The following is a 17,650-nucleotide window of genomic DNA, read 5'->3' on the forward strand; positions in this document are numbered from 1 at the left end:
TAGAACACATAGCTCTTCTAGTTAGCTTACTTCACTCCTAAAATAATTGAAAAAAAATAGCTTGAAGCTTAAAAACCAAAAAAATTCTATCTCCAAGTGAAGAAGTACATTCAAAGGAAGCAAGGATTGGGCATTAACCTCAGCACACCTTCCAATTTAAATAGCAATGCACAAAAATTATAGCACAATAATGAGTCATTTGGTTTAATGGTTCTAGCTTGTCCAATTGCCTCACCATTTCCTCCTCCTTTGCATCTTCATCTGACCTAAACTACACTGTGGGCACAGCATCATGCTGGAAGCTCAGGGAGGTTGAAATATCTCTTAGATTCTACCTTGTGTTGAAGTTGCCAGCTGCTCTTTCAAACTGGTTTAAAAGGAGATGCTTGGGATTCTGTCAATTCTTGTGATTCCAGTAGGGGCGTGACACATCTATTTCAAGAATATTTAAATTGTGCCAGGCTATCTCAAAGGAGATCCAACAAATATTTGCAGGATTGATTTCTTGAATAAGTAGAAGTTTGGAAAATTAAAGGTAATTTCTCCACTCAAAAGATTGTGAATATTTGGGAATTTCCAACTCAGAGGCGTATGGATGCTCGGCTGTTAATTAAAGTTGGCTGCTCTTCATCAACTGACATAGAGATTGGGTAAGAAAGTGCAATGGAGAGGGATAAGAATGGAAGAAGTAGAAGCAGCAGTTGGCTGGATGAGCCCTTATGTGTTCTCTGTAATTCAATATGGTTATGGATAATCCAGTCTATGGCACTTTCCCATAACTCTGGATTGTCCCAGAATCCAAAAAGCAACCATAATCTTTAACAAATGGTAGCAGTGGTCACTCTACCTATTTGATGTGTTCTAATACCTGAGGTTGAAGGATTATTTGAATGCAGAGAAAAAAAATGGGGTATTGAAAAAAAGTAAAACATGAAAATCTGTAGAGATCGTGGCTGAAGTAAAAAGCACACAAAGCAGGAGAAACTCAGCAGATCAAACAGGGCCCTTTATATAGCAAAGGTAAAAATACATAACCAGCGTTTCGGACTTGAGTCCTTCATCAGGTATGGAAAAAATGTCGGCAGGCCTCCGAGCAAAAGAGTGGGGGGGGGATGCGGTTACAGACACACGAGGTGATAGGTGTAGAAGGGGAGGAAGAATTGCTGGGAGGGAGGAGTACTGGAAAGGGGAAGGGAAGGGGGAGGGGGAAGAGGAAGCAGGTTAGCAGAAACCAGAAGAGTCGATGTTAACGCTATCTGGTTGGAGTGTGCCCAGGAGAAAAATCAGGTGTTGTTCCTCCAATTTGTGGATGGTCTTGGTGGGATAGTACACAAGGCCACGGACAGACATGTGACTGTGGGAATGTGACACAGAACTGAAATGATTGGCTACTGGGAGGTCTCTGTCACTGGTGCGGATGGAGCGAAGGTACTCAGGGAAGTGATTTCCCAATCTGCACCCAGTCTCTCCAATATAGCGAAGGCCACAAAGGAAGCACTGGATGCAGTAAAATCAGTCCTGCAGATATACAAGTGAAGTGTTGATTCACTTGAGAAAAGGTTAGCTGTGATCTTTTTTATTCATTTATACAATGTGGGCTTCAGAGGCGATGGAAGTAATGGTAACTACCTTCAAGAATGTGGTTGAGAACCATTATCCTAGCCTGAGTGGAATGGTGGAGGATAATGTGACCTACTGTCACAGTTTCTACACCTTATATACTTACAGTAAGAAGCTGCACTGGTTCATGCCACTTCCAACAATTCAATGTATGGCTTTCTGCTTCATAAATTAGGTTATTGAGGAAAACATACCCATCGATCCCAGAGCACAACTGTCTATAGTTAATTAAAATTGTTTAAATAAGTGTAATATTTTTCAAACAACATCTCAGAAACCCTTCCATTCATGTATCTGGGATCATTTGATTTGTTTAGGCAGAGTGAACACAGGGAAATGAAGACAAAAGGTGCACCTGCCCATTATGGGGACTATTTGACTTTCTGTCTATTTAAGCAAATGAATGGGAAATGAGACGTGCCTCTGTTCTGTAGGTTCCTTCACTTTTGATTTTCTTAGATCCACAATGTGCAAGAACAGAAAGATTTGAAGGTTTCAAATGGTTGTATTGAAGATTATTAATTTATTACACAGCTTGTGATTCCATCATAAAATACAGAAATTAAGCCATTTCAGAAGCCGGTTATTAAAATAAATAATTTGTAATATAATGTGAAAAAAAGTTTTAAAAAATCTCCCTTACACATCACATTTGAAGCAATTCATTTCCTTTGCAGATACAGTAATTGAATCTTAAACTTTAATTATTTAACCAGAGACGATTTTCAGAGATTTTATTTAGTCTTTCTCTAAAGGTCACATTCTATTAAGCCAGTTCACAATCATTTTACTCACCTGTGATTGCTGACCTCTGAAAGCCTCCATGGAGAGGTAACTGAGATGTGCAGAAAGGACTTGTTAAAACAACTAATCATTTGCATTTGATGCAGAGCAGCCTGATAGAATATGCTCCTAAATCACCAACATAAATTATACCTGTCACATTTGTGGCCCGAAATGTGAAGTTAATAAAACATTAAACATAAGTTTATCAGGTAAACTTCTGAGTGTCTTTATTCTCCCGTTTCCCTTTGTTCTCCTGCTTGTGTTCTTATCTCTCTCTCATACCACGTGATTTCTGGTACATCTCATACATATTCATTATCATGACATCCCTCCTTTAATCAGAAATAAACTTTACCTTCACTTATCAATATCCCTCGGAAACATACAAACATCGTAACTAATGGTAATACTATAACTCAACTACATAAAATTTACTTCCTACAGCATTCATACATGCACTTTATAATATAAGATTAAAATACTGTCCCAAAGTTCTTATTAAAACTATGGCACAAAGTCTTCGTATCGTTTGGGCACTTTCCGGTTTCGTTTTGGCCTGCCTGCGATATTGTCGTCGCTTCTCGGTTGTTCACTCTCGGCGTCGGAAATACTGCTCGCCACGGCTTCGGGTGTTTCTGGCGCTCTAGTCACTTCATCAGGAGTGCTGGTAACTGCCTCTGGAACATCATCAGGTCTCTCAGTTTCAGCATCTCGTATTGGCCTTTCAACCTCTTCGCTCGATGTATCTCTGGACTGGTACCTTTTTACACCTGAGACATTTCTCTTATACAGGACTCCAGTCGGAGACTTGACTGTCACCATACTGCCACTTCTGGATACGACAGTATAGGGTTGATGGTAATAAGGTGCGTCTAGCTTACCACCAGTTTCATGCCTCACTAGAACATTATCTCCTGGCATGATGTCTGAATACTTGGCTCCACGTTTCGAATCCGTGTACAGCTTTGCTGCACCTCTCTTTTCAGCATCGTGGTCCCTCATCTCCTGGTCGTCTCAGATTTCCTTTATTTCTGGCATTTTTGTGCGGATTTTTCTCCCAAAAAATGCTTCTGCAGGACTTTTTCCAGTGGTTGCATGAGGCGTTGCTCGATAGAGAGCCACATAAGATAGCAATGCTTCTCGCCAATTTTGTCCTTCTGCGTGTGCAATCCTCAATCGTTTTTCAATGGACTGATTTTGTCTCTCTACTTCTTCGTTGGCTTGCGGCCATTTCGGAGTTACTTTATGATGGTGGATACCTGTGGTCCTCATGTATTCCGCAAATGTCTCTGAAATGAATTGTGGACCATTGTCAGAGTATAATGTAACAGGTAATCTATATCTTGTGAATATCTCTGCTAACGCTTGTATTGTTTTTTCTGTGGTTGTGGACTTCAACACCACGTACTCATAGTATCTGCTGTAGTAATCTATCACTACCATAATTGATTCACCCGTCGGTAAAAGTCCAAGAAAATCAACAGCTACGTCGATCCATGGTCCTGTCGGAAGTTGCGTACTCCGGATCGGTTCTGGCGGATTACTCCTACTTGTGATTTGACATCCGTGACAAGTTTTAACAAATTTCTCGGCGTCTTTATCACAACCTGGCCACCATACCTTGGTCCTGAGGTTTTGCTTGGTACCAACAATACCTAGGTGTCCTTCATGCGCTAAGGATACGATCTTCGGTCTCAATCTTTGCGGTACCACCAATCTGCAACCTCTCAATACACACTGTCCGATGCAACAAAGTTCGTCTCCGATGGGAATGTAAGCCTTGTGAGTACACTTGTCCCATTGTCCACTCTGTATACATTCTCTTACTTCCATGAGTTCTGGATCATGTTCGGATTGTCTTTCGACTTCCTTCGTAGTCACAGCTTTTGGTATCGCCTGAATAGCTACGAAGCGTACAAAGCTCTCTGTTTCTGTTCCCAATTCTGACTTGGATTGTGGACCACCATCCTTCACCAATCAGCAGATGAGCAATGTTTGCTTTCCCTGCAATGTGGATTACTTTATATTTGTAGGGTTGTAGTCTGAGTACCCATCTCTCTATTCTGGCACATGGTTTGGATCTAGGTGCATAAATCGCCTCTAATGGCTTATGATCTGTGATGAGTTCAAATTCAATGCCATATAAATATGCATGGAACCTCTCACAGGCCCATACAAGTCCGAGTGCTTCTTTCTCTGTCTGAGAGTATCTTCTTTCCACATCTGATAACGATCTGCTGGCATAGGCAATGATTCTTTGTCCTCCTTCATGCATCTGGACCAAGTTTGCTCCTAAACCAACTGGGCTGGCATCCGCTATGACTTTGGTTGATGCCGCCGGATCGTAATATCCAAGAGTTTTTGCATCTGTCAGGCTTTGCTTCAGCGCTGTAAACGCTTTCTTCTGCTCAGATCCAAAATGAAATGGTACACCTTTCCTGGTTAGTTTCCTTAGTGGTTCTGCCACTGTAGCGAAATTAGGAATGAACTTTGCACAAAAATTGACCAATCCCAGGAAACTCCTCACCTCTGTTGCGTTCTGAGGTGCACGTGCCTCTGCAATAGCTTTCACCTTGGCCTCTGCAGGGTTTAGTCCTTTCCTTGTAAGTCTGTGTCCCATGAAGTCCATTTCTGACACACCGAACTGGCACTTGTTTCCATTCACGGTAAGGCCTGCCTCCTGTAGTCTAGATAGTACACGCCTCAACCGTTTGTCATGCTCTTCCTTCATTGGTGCATGGACTATGATGGCATCAGAAATGTTGGCAACTCCAGGAATGCCTTGAATCACTCGATGGATTTCATACTGGTAGATCTCCGAAACTGCATTAATTCCAAATGATAGTCTCTTGTAACGATACAATCCACAGTGAGTCACAAATGTTGTCATATCTCGGGAACCTGGATCCAGCTCTAATTGATGATAGCCCCATTTCAGATCAATTTTTGAGAATACCTTGCTGGTAGTTAGTTCTTGAAGTATTTCCTCCACTGTTGGTATAGGGTGTCGTTCTCTAATTATAGCTTCATTGGCCATTCTCATGTCAACACATAGTCTTATGTTACCCTTTGGTTTGGGCACAATTACTACGGGACTGACCCATTGTGTCGAATGTTCCACCGGTTCAATAACGTCTTGTTCGATCAATTCTTTAATTTTGGCTTCGACTTTCCCACGAAGTCCAAACGGAGTTCGGCGCATTGGTTGTGCCTTGGGTTTGACCGTTTCATCTACCGCTAGCTTCAATTGTCGACCTTTCAGCTTTCCTACTCCTTGAAAGACTGCGGGGAATTCTTGCTTCATATCCTCGTATGACTGAATTGAATTGACACAAGCTCCAATATGAAGTATTGCCAGGTCTTGCGCTGTGCTTCTACTCAGCAATGGTTCTCCCCTCTCTTCTATGACCATAAACTCTGCTTCGGTGTACTTATCTCCAGCTTCAACAGTTGCAGTAAAACATCCAATGGTCTGCAATGGCTTTGTTGCTGTGTATGGATACAGTTTCTTGGAACACTTCTTTGAGGTACAGATGATCTTTTTCCTTTTCAAATTCTCCCATAAATGTCGATCAATCACATTACTGTCACTGCCTGAGTCTACAATGACCTGAACTGTCACTCCACCAATGATCACTGGGACCTTCTCATGATGTACTTCATTCAACGTAAATTGGTAACAACTCTGTTCCTCCTGGGTATCATCATCGTCACCGTCTATCTGGCGAATGGTATCTTTCTTTCCAGGATACTTTCCTTTCCCCCAGGCTTTGCCTTTGGAAGTTGTACTCTTCCTCTTCTGGTCTGCATTGGACTTGCTTTTGCACTTCTTTGCAAAATGGTCCTTACCTCCACACTTTCTGCAAACTTTGCCTTTGGCCGGGCAATATGGGTCTTTTCCAAAGTGACCTCGGTTTCCACATCGATAACACTCCACGTCCTGTGTCGACGTATATCTTGGCTGATTATGGCGATGTGAGAGCCTCTTAATTTGCTGGCTTGAGTTGTCTTTCAGGGTCATGGTATGAAATTGCCCTTCAACAGCCTCTAATGCAGCAGCAATGGTTAAAGCATCAGTGAGTTCCAACTCACTCCCTCTTTCCAGTAGACGTCTTCTGAGTTTATCTGATCTGCAGTGCTGTACGACTTGATCCAATAATTGGTTGTCCAAATCAGTTGGCGTGTAGTTGCATCCAACAGCTAGCTGGCGTAGTCTCGTCACGTACTGAGCAATTGTCTGGCCAACTTCTTGTCTAGTTCTCCGAAACAAATGGCGTTGAAATGTAGCATTCGGTGTCACTACATAGTGTGCATTTAATGCATCTACCGCTTTCTGGTACTCATCCTTTCTTCCAGTATTCAAAAGTGTCTTAAACGTTTCCCGAACTGAGGGTCCTGCAGTGAAAAGAAGTAACGCCCTTCTCTGTGCTTTTTGTTCAACTGTACCGGTATCTAGAAATAGGCCACGACTGTCGGCTTAGGATTCAAATTCTTCCAGCCATGCCTTCCACTTCACACTTACAGTGCTTGCATCACCCGTTGGGTCAAAATGAGCAATTCCACTATGTGTTAGAAAGTCAGTTTACACCAGCCATGAGGAAATATTCCATCCCCAAAAGTACTGAGACAAAGAGAAAATTCTTATCACCTTGAAGTTGTCTGTAATCCTCTGTAATCTTGTTTAGTCTTTAATTTTCTTCAAGCTTCTTTCATCCTCGTCGCCAATGTCACATTTGTGGCCCGAAATGTGAAGTTAATAAAACATTAAACACAAGTTTATCAGGTAAACTTCTGAGTGTCTTTATTCTCCCGTTTCCTTTTGTTCTCCTGCTTGTGTTCTTATCTCTCTCTCTCATACCACGTGACTTCCGGTACATCTCATACATATTCATTATCATGACAATACCTCCTACTAACCTATTATATTATATTATATTATATTATATTATTTTATTTTATTTTACTATATTATATTATTATATTATTATATTATATTATATTAACCTATGTGAGATCACCAAGGAGAAAATATCATCTAAGTTCAGCTGCTGGGTAACTTTAAAGAGGATGGTAAATTGGTTGATAAAGTAAGAAGTTTTATATATTTTAGATTCTTTCTTCTGAAGAGAAAGACAGGTCATAGAGTTGAATGAAAAACAGAATGTTCCGTCTTTTATAATCATTCATTAATACCTTGAGAATATTGTGCAAATTCGGCAGCAATGACACATAATTACTCGGCTCAAGAGGAATTTAGACAGACAAATTATTATGATGTGGAATAACAAGGCCCTAATGCAAGCACTTGGGGTTAGTGTACACAGGCAACAAAGTCAGTATGGATACGATGGGCCAAAGGACCTATTTCTGTGACACTTCAATAAAATCCACATCGGGACCTCAATGAAATGCTGCATTTTGGCTGGCTAACAATTGGATGTTACAGATATTACCTATAGATATATATCTTTATGACAGTTGTCAGAGACAATTAGAGCTTAACAAACTTTGTACTGGCCAATATATACAGGTCAGGGAAAGATATTTCACCATAGTTTTGTTTTTCTAGACCTTTAATGAATTTGAGATCGAACAACACCAAGAATGTGCTTATGATCACCTGGAAATGTTTGATGGAGGGACTGATAAATTTGCAATCCTTGGACGGTTCTGTGGGAGCATCATTCCAAATCCTGTAATCTCCACTGGAAATAAAATGTTTGTAAGATTTGTTTCTGATGCATCGGTACAAAGAAAAGGTTTCCAGGCTACCCACTCCACTGGTAAGTCAATCAAGATGCCCATTTAAAAGGGCACTTTTCCATGTTAGAGGTAAGGATCTTGGCTGTTTCCAGCAGAGGAAAAAGATGTCTTCAACTAGCTGAGATATGCTCTGTATGAGAGGGCAATAATAATTTTAAACATGGCATATATGCTTGTGCTCTATACTGAACAAGCAAAATATTGTCAAAGACAGAAATTGGAAAGAAATATTCAATGGGTCAGGACAGGAGGCATCCATGGAGAAACAAAGTTAATTTGTCAGGGCAATTACTTTTTATATCAATGGGCCAATAGGTAGTAAATGAAAAAAATGTTTATATCAACAATATCGATTTTTTGTAAGATCACCCACATCTGCCTAATGCACCTAAGTTTTCTGATGATATGACTATGTTAAGCTCTACGATATTAGGACAAATTGTTATGAGCTTCTCCCACTTTACAGCTGCAGCTTCAGCATAATAAATCATGAGGCTAGATTGAAAGAAGCTTTGTTGAACTTCCTGTTCTGAAAATAATCGTTTCTATTGTAAATGAAACACTCATTGCTCTTCATTAGCAACGGTGAAATTGCTGTTCCTTTAATAGAGGATTAGGGCAGCCCTTGAGGGGAATGATAGTCTATTATGAATCATGATGTCTAAGTCTAAGTCACCTCTTCATTGGAGCTTTCCAACAAATCTCACTCGCCGCTGAGTGTTCCATACCACCACAATTGGCTGTCCAAGTTATTTCCTTCTTGTCACCTCTTGCCAATTGGTTATTTTAATAGCGACAATTCGACCTCCTTTGCACCAATTTGAATTAAATGTATACATTATATCTTCTAATTTGCAATAATTGCTTCATCTTTATATAAGCCACTGATACTCATGCAATGCATTGACGGTATAAGCAAAAGCTACATTTTAAAGTTCAAGTTTATTATCAAACAGACAATGCAGCCTTTCTCCAGATTATGGTCTACACACATATACACACAATACACAGCATATTATAATGATCAGAATCAGGGTTTTTTGTCATGAACATGTGTCATAAAATTTGTTGTTTTGCGGTAGCAGTATGGTGCAGAACAAGGTGCAAAAATGACTATAAAATTACAATTATGTAAATACAAGATTTATAAAAAAAATAGGTAATGCATAAAAGAGAAAAAACTAAGGTAGTGTCCATTGGTTCATTTTCCATTCAGAAATCTGATGGCAGAGGGGAGTAATGTGAGTGTGTGTCTTCAGGCCCCTGTATCTCCTTCCTGATAGCAGTGAGAAAGAGGCATGGCTTGGATGGTGAAGGTCGTCATTGATGATCATTATACAGACACACACACACACACACACACACACACACACACACACACGTCATTGATGATCATTATACAGACACACACACACACACACACACACACACACACACACGTCATTGATGATCATTACACACACACACACACACACACACACACACACACACACACACACACACACACACACACACACACACACACACACACACACGCGCGCGCACGCGCACGCAAACTTTTTTTAATATAAAGTTTGGAATGATTTGATCAGTTTCAGAATACTGCTTATCAGTCTCACAGCCAGTAGGAAGAACTTATTTCCCAGCCTGGTACTCCTGATTTTGATGCTCCTGTTCCTCCTTCCTGATAGTAGTGGGTCAAAGATAGTGTGCGATTTTTTTTTAACTTCTCACCCTACCTATCTTGAAACGCTTAACACTTTTCGAATTTTGACTTTCACCTCCAACAAAATAGAGCTTCCCATCGCTCCAGTCTCCACTTGTTCTCGCTGTTCCCTTCATGCAGAAGGCTGAAGTTCAGTATCTCTAGGTTCAAGAACTGTTTTTTTTCCCCAACAGCTATTAGGCACTTGAACCTCCTTATACTATCCTAACTTAACCTGAAACTAGATCAGGACCATTGAAAGATCTGTCTACATTATTGAGGCGTCATGTTAGTTCTTGCATTAATTGCAGCTGTAAATATTTATCAATCAATCCTTTTATATTGTTACCCATTTTTCTGTCTTGGCATACGGCAGTAATTTATACCATTGCAGTTGATGTATCTTCCGTGCCTGCTTTGCAGAAGCAAGTAAGAATTTTGGTTCATCTGTACCTTGTATTTGTGAATATGACAATAATCCAATTTCCAAGCACCGTGAAGAGGTACCTTTATGAACACTTAAAAAAGGTAGTTTCTAGCTTGACTTTGCCTGCAGCCAGTTCGTGGCTGGAAGGTTTTGCCCCATTTTCTTCTTGTCATTTACCCACATCCAGAACAGACTGCCACCTTATTGTGATCAAATTATGAGCTTCCAAAGGCTGAAATCCCGAAACTTGAATAAACATGTCCTTAATGATCCTTAATTCTTCTGGTGGTGAGAGTACCCCAAATGAACCGTACAGTTACAAAGTGACCCGTTTACGGGGCTGGGATTAGATTGGTCGCACATGGATGGTATAAATATGCCACTGACTCATCATTGAAGAAAACCTGCAGTCTTTCCGAAAATGTTGTCAGGAGTCGTCGAAGCACCAGAAGGTTCATCGTTTGCAGCTCATGGCAGTGGCCCAGCTGGTGGAGCTGCTGCTTCACAGTTGCAGTGACATGGGTCCAATCCTGACCTCTGGTGCTGTTTGGATGTGCAGGTACGTTCTCTCTGTGAACACACAGGGTTCTCCTGGGTCCTCGGGATCTTTGCGGCATCCCAAACTGCCCCTAGTGTGTAGCTGGGTGGTAAGAGTACAGAGATGGGAAAAAATGAGGGTGGAAATTGGATTGCTTTTTCAATTTTAAATTGATCAAATCAGTTGATGGTTTGTCTCTACATTTTATTCAATACTTAACATTAGTTTATAGCTGTCCTGAAGCATATGTTACATCAGCTAAAACCATTCAATTCCAAAAACTTGGAAATGGTTAAGTAGATGAGTAAAGATATCCCCATCTTTACTTTCTTTCATGTATTATACTCCTGCAGTTGTCGGTCATATAACCACAATGATACATCAATTCATAGAGTATTGGAATTATTCTCATCTTTACAAATACAAATGTTTGTTAGTTAAGATAAACAAGGTATATTAATACATTGAAAACAAAATATTCTCATTGCAGGATGTCAGAACCAGAAAAAGTTGGAAATCCTCACTTGATCAACTATGGTTTCAATTAAAAGTAATCTTAGTTTATGAGTGCAGAGCATACAAACATCTTCATGGGGAACTATTTTGATGTGTTGCAGTGCCATCTTGTGACAAAATTAATTTTTAGTTTTCAATCACTTTTGTAACTATAGTAATGTTACACTCTGCTAACATGCCTTTATATGTGCATTTTTGGACATACTGGAGGCAATATCAGGACTTCTCAGATAGATATGTTTTATTTCATTATAATAGAGGACAACTTCTACAGTAGGGTTCATCTACGAGCGATGTAACTCTAATATTAACACCGCTATATAAGATAGAAGAACAACTTTTACAGAATACAGAGTAAAAGCAAGAGCAGCACAGTCATGGGGTTCATTCAGGAGCCTGATGTCTGTAAGGAAGAAACTGTCTTTAAGCCCGTTGCTGTTGATTTTACACCTGATCCTTCTCCCTAATTGGGGAGGCATAAGAGTAGATGTCCAGGATGGGAGTCCCTCAGTATGTTGACTGACTTTCGTTGGCAGTGGGAAATGTAGATGGAGTCCCTGGAGGGGAGGGAAGTTTGGGTGATGTTCTAAGTTGCTTCTGTCTCTCCAATCTTGAGGTGGGTCAAGGCTGGCTGGTAGTCGAACTAGCACTTTAACCCAGTGTAATGCAACTGATTGCACTCAGAAACTTATGAGGAGTACAAGCACGCTTCTGATAGGTTAAAATCAATGGCCGGTAGATACAATAGTCCTCAGGTGAATCTGAAGTCAGGCAGGAAAACCAGGGTTTATATTGGGGTAGGAGAGGGTGGAGCCAGGGGAGGAGCCAGTCATCTGAACAATACACAGACAGTGAATTCCAGTCCACTGAATTCACCCCTTCTTTCAGAATAGATCCTGTGGGTGAAAAACAGACCATTCATTCAAAAACTAATAGTTTACAAATATTTACAAGTTAAGTCTGACAGGGGGTTCTGGTTATTCCGGTAAAGTGCCTCAGTACTGGAGGACTTTGGGCTTCCTGAATTTCCTTGACCCCCTATGGTACAGGGTTACTTGGTCTCGATTGACCTACTTCCCGAACAATGTCGTCCGTAACCCTGGGTGAGGTACTTGGTGGTTCCTAGTTTGAGGCATCGGATCCTCAGTTCCTCCGGGTTTCAGGTCTCTGGTCGAGACAGTGTCCTCTCTGCCATCAGGATATGTCACGTAGGCATACGTCAGGTTGCCATGCAGCAGGAGCACCTTCTCGATTAAGGGGTCTATCTTCATGTGCTTTCTCAGCCGGACAGACTCCGGTGCCATTAGCCAAGCTGGGAGGGTGGTCCAGGATGTGGATTTCCTCTGGAAAGTGAACATTAGCTTGTGACGAGTTGCAAAGGTCCCAGGGCAGAAAAGCTTTCAATGGAGCCAGTGTCTACTAAGCAATCAGTTAAATGTCCATTTACCCTCACCTCCATCGTCAAGTTATTCAATTGGTGAGGTATTGCCTGATCTAGGATGACTGATGCCAGTGCTCCAGAAACTACGTTGCTCCCAATACTGATGTCAACTCTCTCCTCTTGGCCCATGGGCAGACAAAACGGTGTCGACCACAAGGTGCAGCAAGATGGCCACCCTCCATCTTGATCCGGAAGAGGACAAGGTGGCATCAACCACGAGACGTGGCAAGATGGCCACCATTGCTTCCCGTGATGCTTTACTTCCGGTGGCAGATCTCGCCACGAGTTGTAGCAAGATGCTGGCAGTGAGCAGCATGGAGAGGCTCAGGCTGGCATTTTGGGACTCAGGCATGGGTTGAATGCTGATTCGGAGGTCACACACATGGTCGCTCTCTTTGGGTTCCTTTTAGCCCTGCAAACCACCCAGTGCTCTCGCTTACCACATCCTGAGCACACAGCGTCCTTCATGGGGCATCAGGTGTGGTGGTGCTGTGCTTGTTCACTAAAGTAGCATCGCTGGTTGCACATGGCCACAGCAGTCGGCGCTGGGGCTGTTAGGGTCACTGGAGCCCCATTGACCTGGTCTTCTCAAAAGGCACCAATTTCACCCATGAGGTCATCAGCTCCCAGTTGGCCCTGCTCAATCGCTTTCGCCAGCTCCAGGGTGTTGGCCATATCTTACTTCCCCAACTCCAGCAGTCACTGCCTCACGTACCTCAACCTCATTCCTGCTATTAGGGTATACTGGATTTGTTCCTCCTCTCTCACCCAGGCCGTGACCGCTTCATAGTGGTATTTCCTAGTCAGGGCCCACAGTTCAAGGACATAATCGTCTAGTGACTCACCCGATGCTAACGACGTTGAGAGACCTGGTGCCTCACCAGGACATTGTTCTGGGGCCTCATGTAGCAGACATTCAAGCATTCTATGGCAGACTCGTAAGTTGCATAGTCCCTGATGACAGGGAACCCCTTGGGGCTGACTCGAGAGAGAAGTGCAGATCTCTGGAGACTGTCAGAGTTGAAGACATTTTGTGCAGCTGTCAGGTAGGACTGGAAACACTCCAGCCAGTAGGCAAATTCCACCGGGGCTCAGGGGACAGACGGTCAATCTGAAGCATGCCTGGCTTCAACAGGGCTTCCATCCTGCTTCAAACTAAGCTATTTTAGCGGCTACTATGGTAGAGCTACTAAAGAAATACAAACACCCGCCAGAGTAGTCAACTCAAGACTGGTTTATTGAAGCTTTACAAGCGGCTTTCATTCCTTGCCTGTCCCGTGCTCCACAGGACAAGGTGGGATCTTGTTAAGGGACAGCTTCTAGTGAGTCTTGTTAATGTCCTGTGCCTTTCGGCAGGGGACCCAGCTAATCAACATGCCGTCCCTTGGCACTCGGTACTGCTAGCATGCCAGCCCTTGGGTAAGTCCGTGTACTGATGGTGGCGGTTCGCTTTGCCGCGCTGAGTGTCCGCTCGGCCTGCTACACAGTCGCTACACTATTAAAATTGTAATGTGACTGATTGCACTCAGAGACAATTGAGGAGTACAAATACGCTTTTAATAGCTTACATCCAATGGCTGGTAGACACAATAGTCCTTAGGTGAATCTGAGGTAATAACTAGGATTTATATTGGGGTAGGTGAGGTTGGAGCCAAGGGAGGAGCCATCCATCCAAATGATACACAGATAGTGAATTGCAGTTCACTGCACCCAATAATTAATTACCCATCTATTAGTTAACATGCTAGTGTTAACGCTCGCGAACCAGCATGCAAGAGTCAAATAGCCATGGGATGAACTGCTTAGGGAGGGTCTATCATCACTGATCCATTTTGAATCGGCATACCGTTTCATGCAGTGTGAATGGCACAGGGGGTATGCAGGACATCACCGCTGGAGGATAGCTGCCCCTTTGCTCTGCAATGCTGGGTGGTGAATGTGAAAGGATGCAGAGAACCAGTTAAAATTGGTCCAGTGTGAATGGCTCTACTGGTATTTTAGGACCGATAAATGAACCATCAATTTAGCGGTTCACCAATGTGAATGGGAGTCATGACCAGCCTCTCTGAAAGTGCTCAGCAGCAGCCAGCTCTATTGCACATCATATTAAAGTAAATATGTATGATTATAATTGAATATCCAAATTAGTTTTAGTTTTTAATTAAGCATTTCAATTTGAACAAATATATCTTAAATCAAGAGATGGGCTTCAGTCAGGACTTGGAGGACTACAGCACCCTCTACTGTCTTTTCTCTTTGGCTTGGCTTCGCGGACGAAGATTTATGGAGGGGGTAAATGTCCATGTCAGCTGCAGGCTCGTTTGTGGCTGACAAGTCCGATGCGGGACAGGCAGACACGGTTGCAGCGGTTGCAGGGGAAAATTGGTTGGTTGGGGTTGGGTGTTGGGTTTTTCCTCCTTTGCCTTTTGTCAGTGAGCAAAATAGACAAAGCACTAACACTGAAAGTAATTTTCTTTTGATATTTAATTTACACCTCATTATGAAAAAGATTGATTGGTATCTCACTTTGGACTAAAATATGTGACTTTATGTTCATATCTCTGATCCTCGTCATTAGTCATTCTGCTCCATTTGAGATCATTTTCATTTTTAATTAATTGCTGAATTAATTACTGTCTGAATCTCAGAATCTCAGAAGCTAAGCTGGCTCAGGACTGATCAGTACTTGGAGGGGAGACCGTCTAAAAACACCAGGTGCTGTAGGTTTCTGTGACAAAATGGCGATTTCTGTGACAAAGTACTGGACAAAGTACTGATTCTCTGACTGCCTTACGGTAGACCAAAGTCAAAGAATTTCACATATGTTACATTCTAAATGTAGCATTATGTGACAATAATGGAAACTTCATCTTTACCTTTCTGGAAGGGTGTTGCCCAATTGTTCATTAAGTCATTCCAGTCACCAAGCAAGTGAAATTTATCCTGCGATGGCTGTTGCTGCTGGCATAACTATTTCAACCAGTTTTCGTAAATGTCAAAAGAAGTTGGAGGATCTTGCCCTATTTCTCAGAGGAAAAATATGGCAAAATGATAATGAATTTACTGTCATAGTTCAATTAAAAAGTGTTAGTGCAAAAAAAAGAGGTTTTCAACTGTGAAGTCAGGTTGTTTTGTTGTTTATATAATGGGGGAGGTTCAAGAAGCTGATAGCCATTGTAGGTGGGGGGGGGGTTTTTTTTTTTTTTTTTTTTTTTAAATTTTTTATTTTTCACACCATAAATCACAATAGCCATGATATACACTTTTTCTTTTCCACACATTTACAGTGACTTTTTCTCCCTCCCCCCTCCCTCCTCCCAAGCCACCCCCCCATCCCCCCCCCTCTCATCCATTTTAGTTATACAATCTAGGTTGCATTAATTCAGTTAGACAATGTTGTCATTCAACAAAAATACACCAGAAATTCTACTGAGTCCATTCTTTTCTTTTCTTCTCCTTCCATCAACTTAGGTAATGTTTGTTCCCGGTAGGTTTTCGCTATTGTATTTAATGTAAGGCTCCCATACTTGTTCGAATATTTCAATATTATTTCTTAAACTATATGTTATTTTTTCTAATGGAATACATTTATTCATTTCTATATACCATTGTTGTATTTTCAAATTATCTTCCAATTTCCAGGTTGACATAATACATTTTTTTGCTACAGCTAGGGCTATCTTAACAAATCTTTTTTGTGCATCCTCCAAGTCAATTCCAAATTCTTTATTTTTTATGTTACTTAGGAGAAAGATCTCTGGATTCTTTGGTATATTGTTTTCTGTTATTTTATTTAATATCTGATTGAGATCATCCCAAAATTTTTCTACTCTCTCACATGTCCAGATTGCCTTTCTTTTTTACATCGAAAACATCTATCAGATTCTGTTGGGTCCCATTTATTTAACTTTTGCGGTGTAATGTATAGTCTGTGTAACCAATTATATTGTATCATACGCAGCCTCGTATTTATTGTATTTCTCATCGTTCCAGAGCATAACTTCTCCCATGTTTCCTTTTTTATCTTTATATTTAAATCTTGTTCCCATTTTTGTTTAGTTTTACCATTTGTTTCCTCATTTTCCTTTTCTTGCAGTTTAATATACATATTTTTTATAAATCTTTTGATTAACATTGTATCTGTAATCACATATTCAAGGTTACTTCCCTCTGGTAAACTCAAGTTGCTTCCTAATTTATCTTTCAAGTAGGATCTCAGTTGGTAATATGCCAGCGCTGTATCTCCCGTTATATTGTACTTATCTCTCATTTGTTCAAAGGATAAGAATCTACTTCCTGAAAAACAATTTTCTATTCTTTTAATCCCTTTTTTTTCCCATTTTCTAAAGGCAAGGTTGTCTATTGTAAAAGGGAGTAGCTTATTTTGCGTCAATATTAGTTTTGGTATTTGGTAATTTATTTTATTTCTTTCTACATGAATCTTCTTCCATATATTGAGGAGATGGTGTAATACTGGAGAAGTTCTATGTTGTACCAATTTTTCGTCCCATTTATATAATATGTGTTCAGGTATCTTTTCCCCTATTTTATCTAATTCTAGTCTCGTCCAGTCTGGTTTTTCCCTTGTTTGATAAAAATCTGATAGGTACCTTAATTGTGCGGCTCTATAATAATTTTTGAAGTTTGGCAATTGTAAGCCTCCTTGTTTATACCATTCTGTTAATTTGTCTAGTGCTATCCTCGGTTTCTGGGGGGGGGGTTATTCTTGAACAGAGAGATGCTAGACCTGGTAGCAATGTGAAGAAGTTGTGACCAGGGTGATGGGGGTCCTTTATGATGTTGGCTGCCTTCTTGAGGCAGCGCCTCACATAGATATCTTTAATGGATGGGAGG

At 41.2% G+C, this 17,650-nt stretch overlaps 1 protein-coding gene across 1 annotated transcript in view; it reads left to right on the forward strand.

The window, feature by feature from the left end:
- Positions 1–17,650, forward strand: part of tll1 (tolloid-like 1) — a 379,792-nt gene that overhangs the window by 330,167 nt on the left and 31,975 nt on the right. The window contains exon 21 of the mRNA XM_069926140.1: positions 7,976–8,189. Coding sequence (XP_069782241.1) covers positions 7,976–8,189 — 214 coding nt within the window. The remainder of the gene's footprint in view (positions 1–7,975; positions 8,190–17,650) is intronic.

The sequence above is a fragment of the Narcine bancroftii genome, chromosome 3 (assembly GCF_036971445.1).
Source record: "Narcine bancroftii isolate sNarBan1 chromosome 3, sNarBan1.hap1, whole genome shotgun sequence".
Classification (NCBI taxonomy): domain Eukaryota; kingdom Metazoa; phylum Chordata; class Chondrichthyes; order Torpediniformes; family Narcinidae; genus Narcine; species Narcine bancroftii.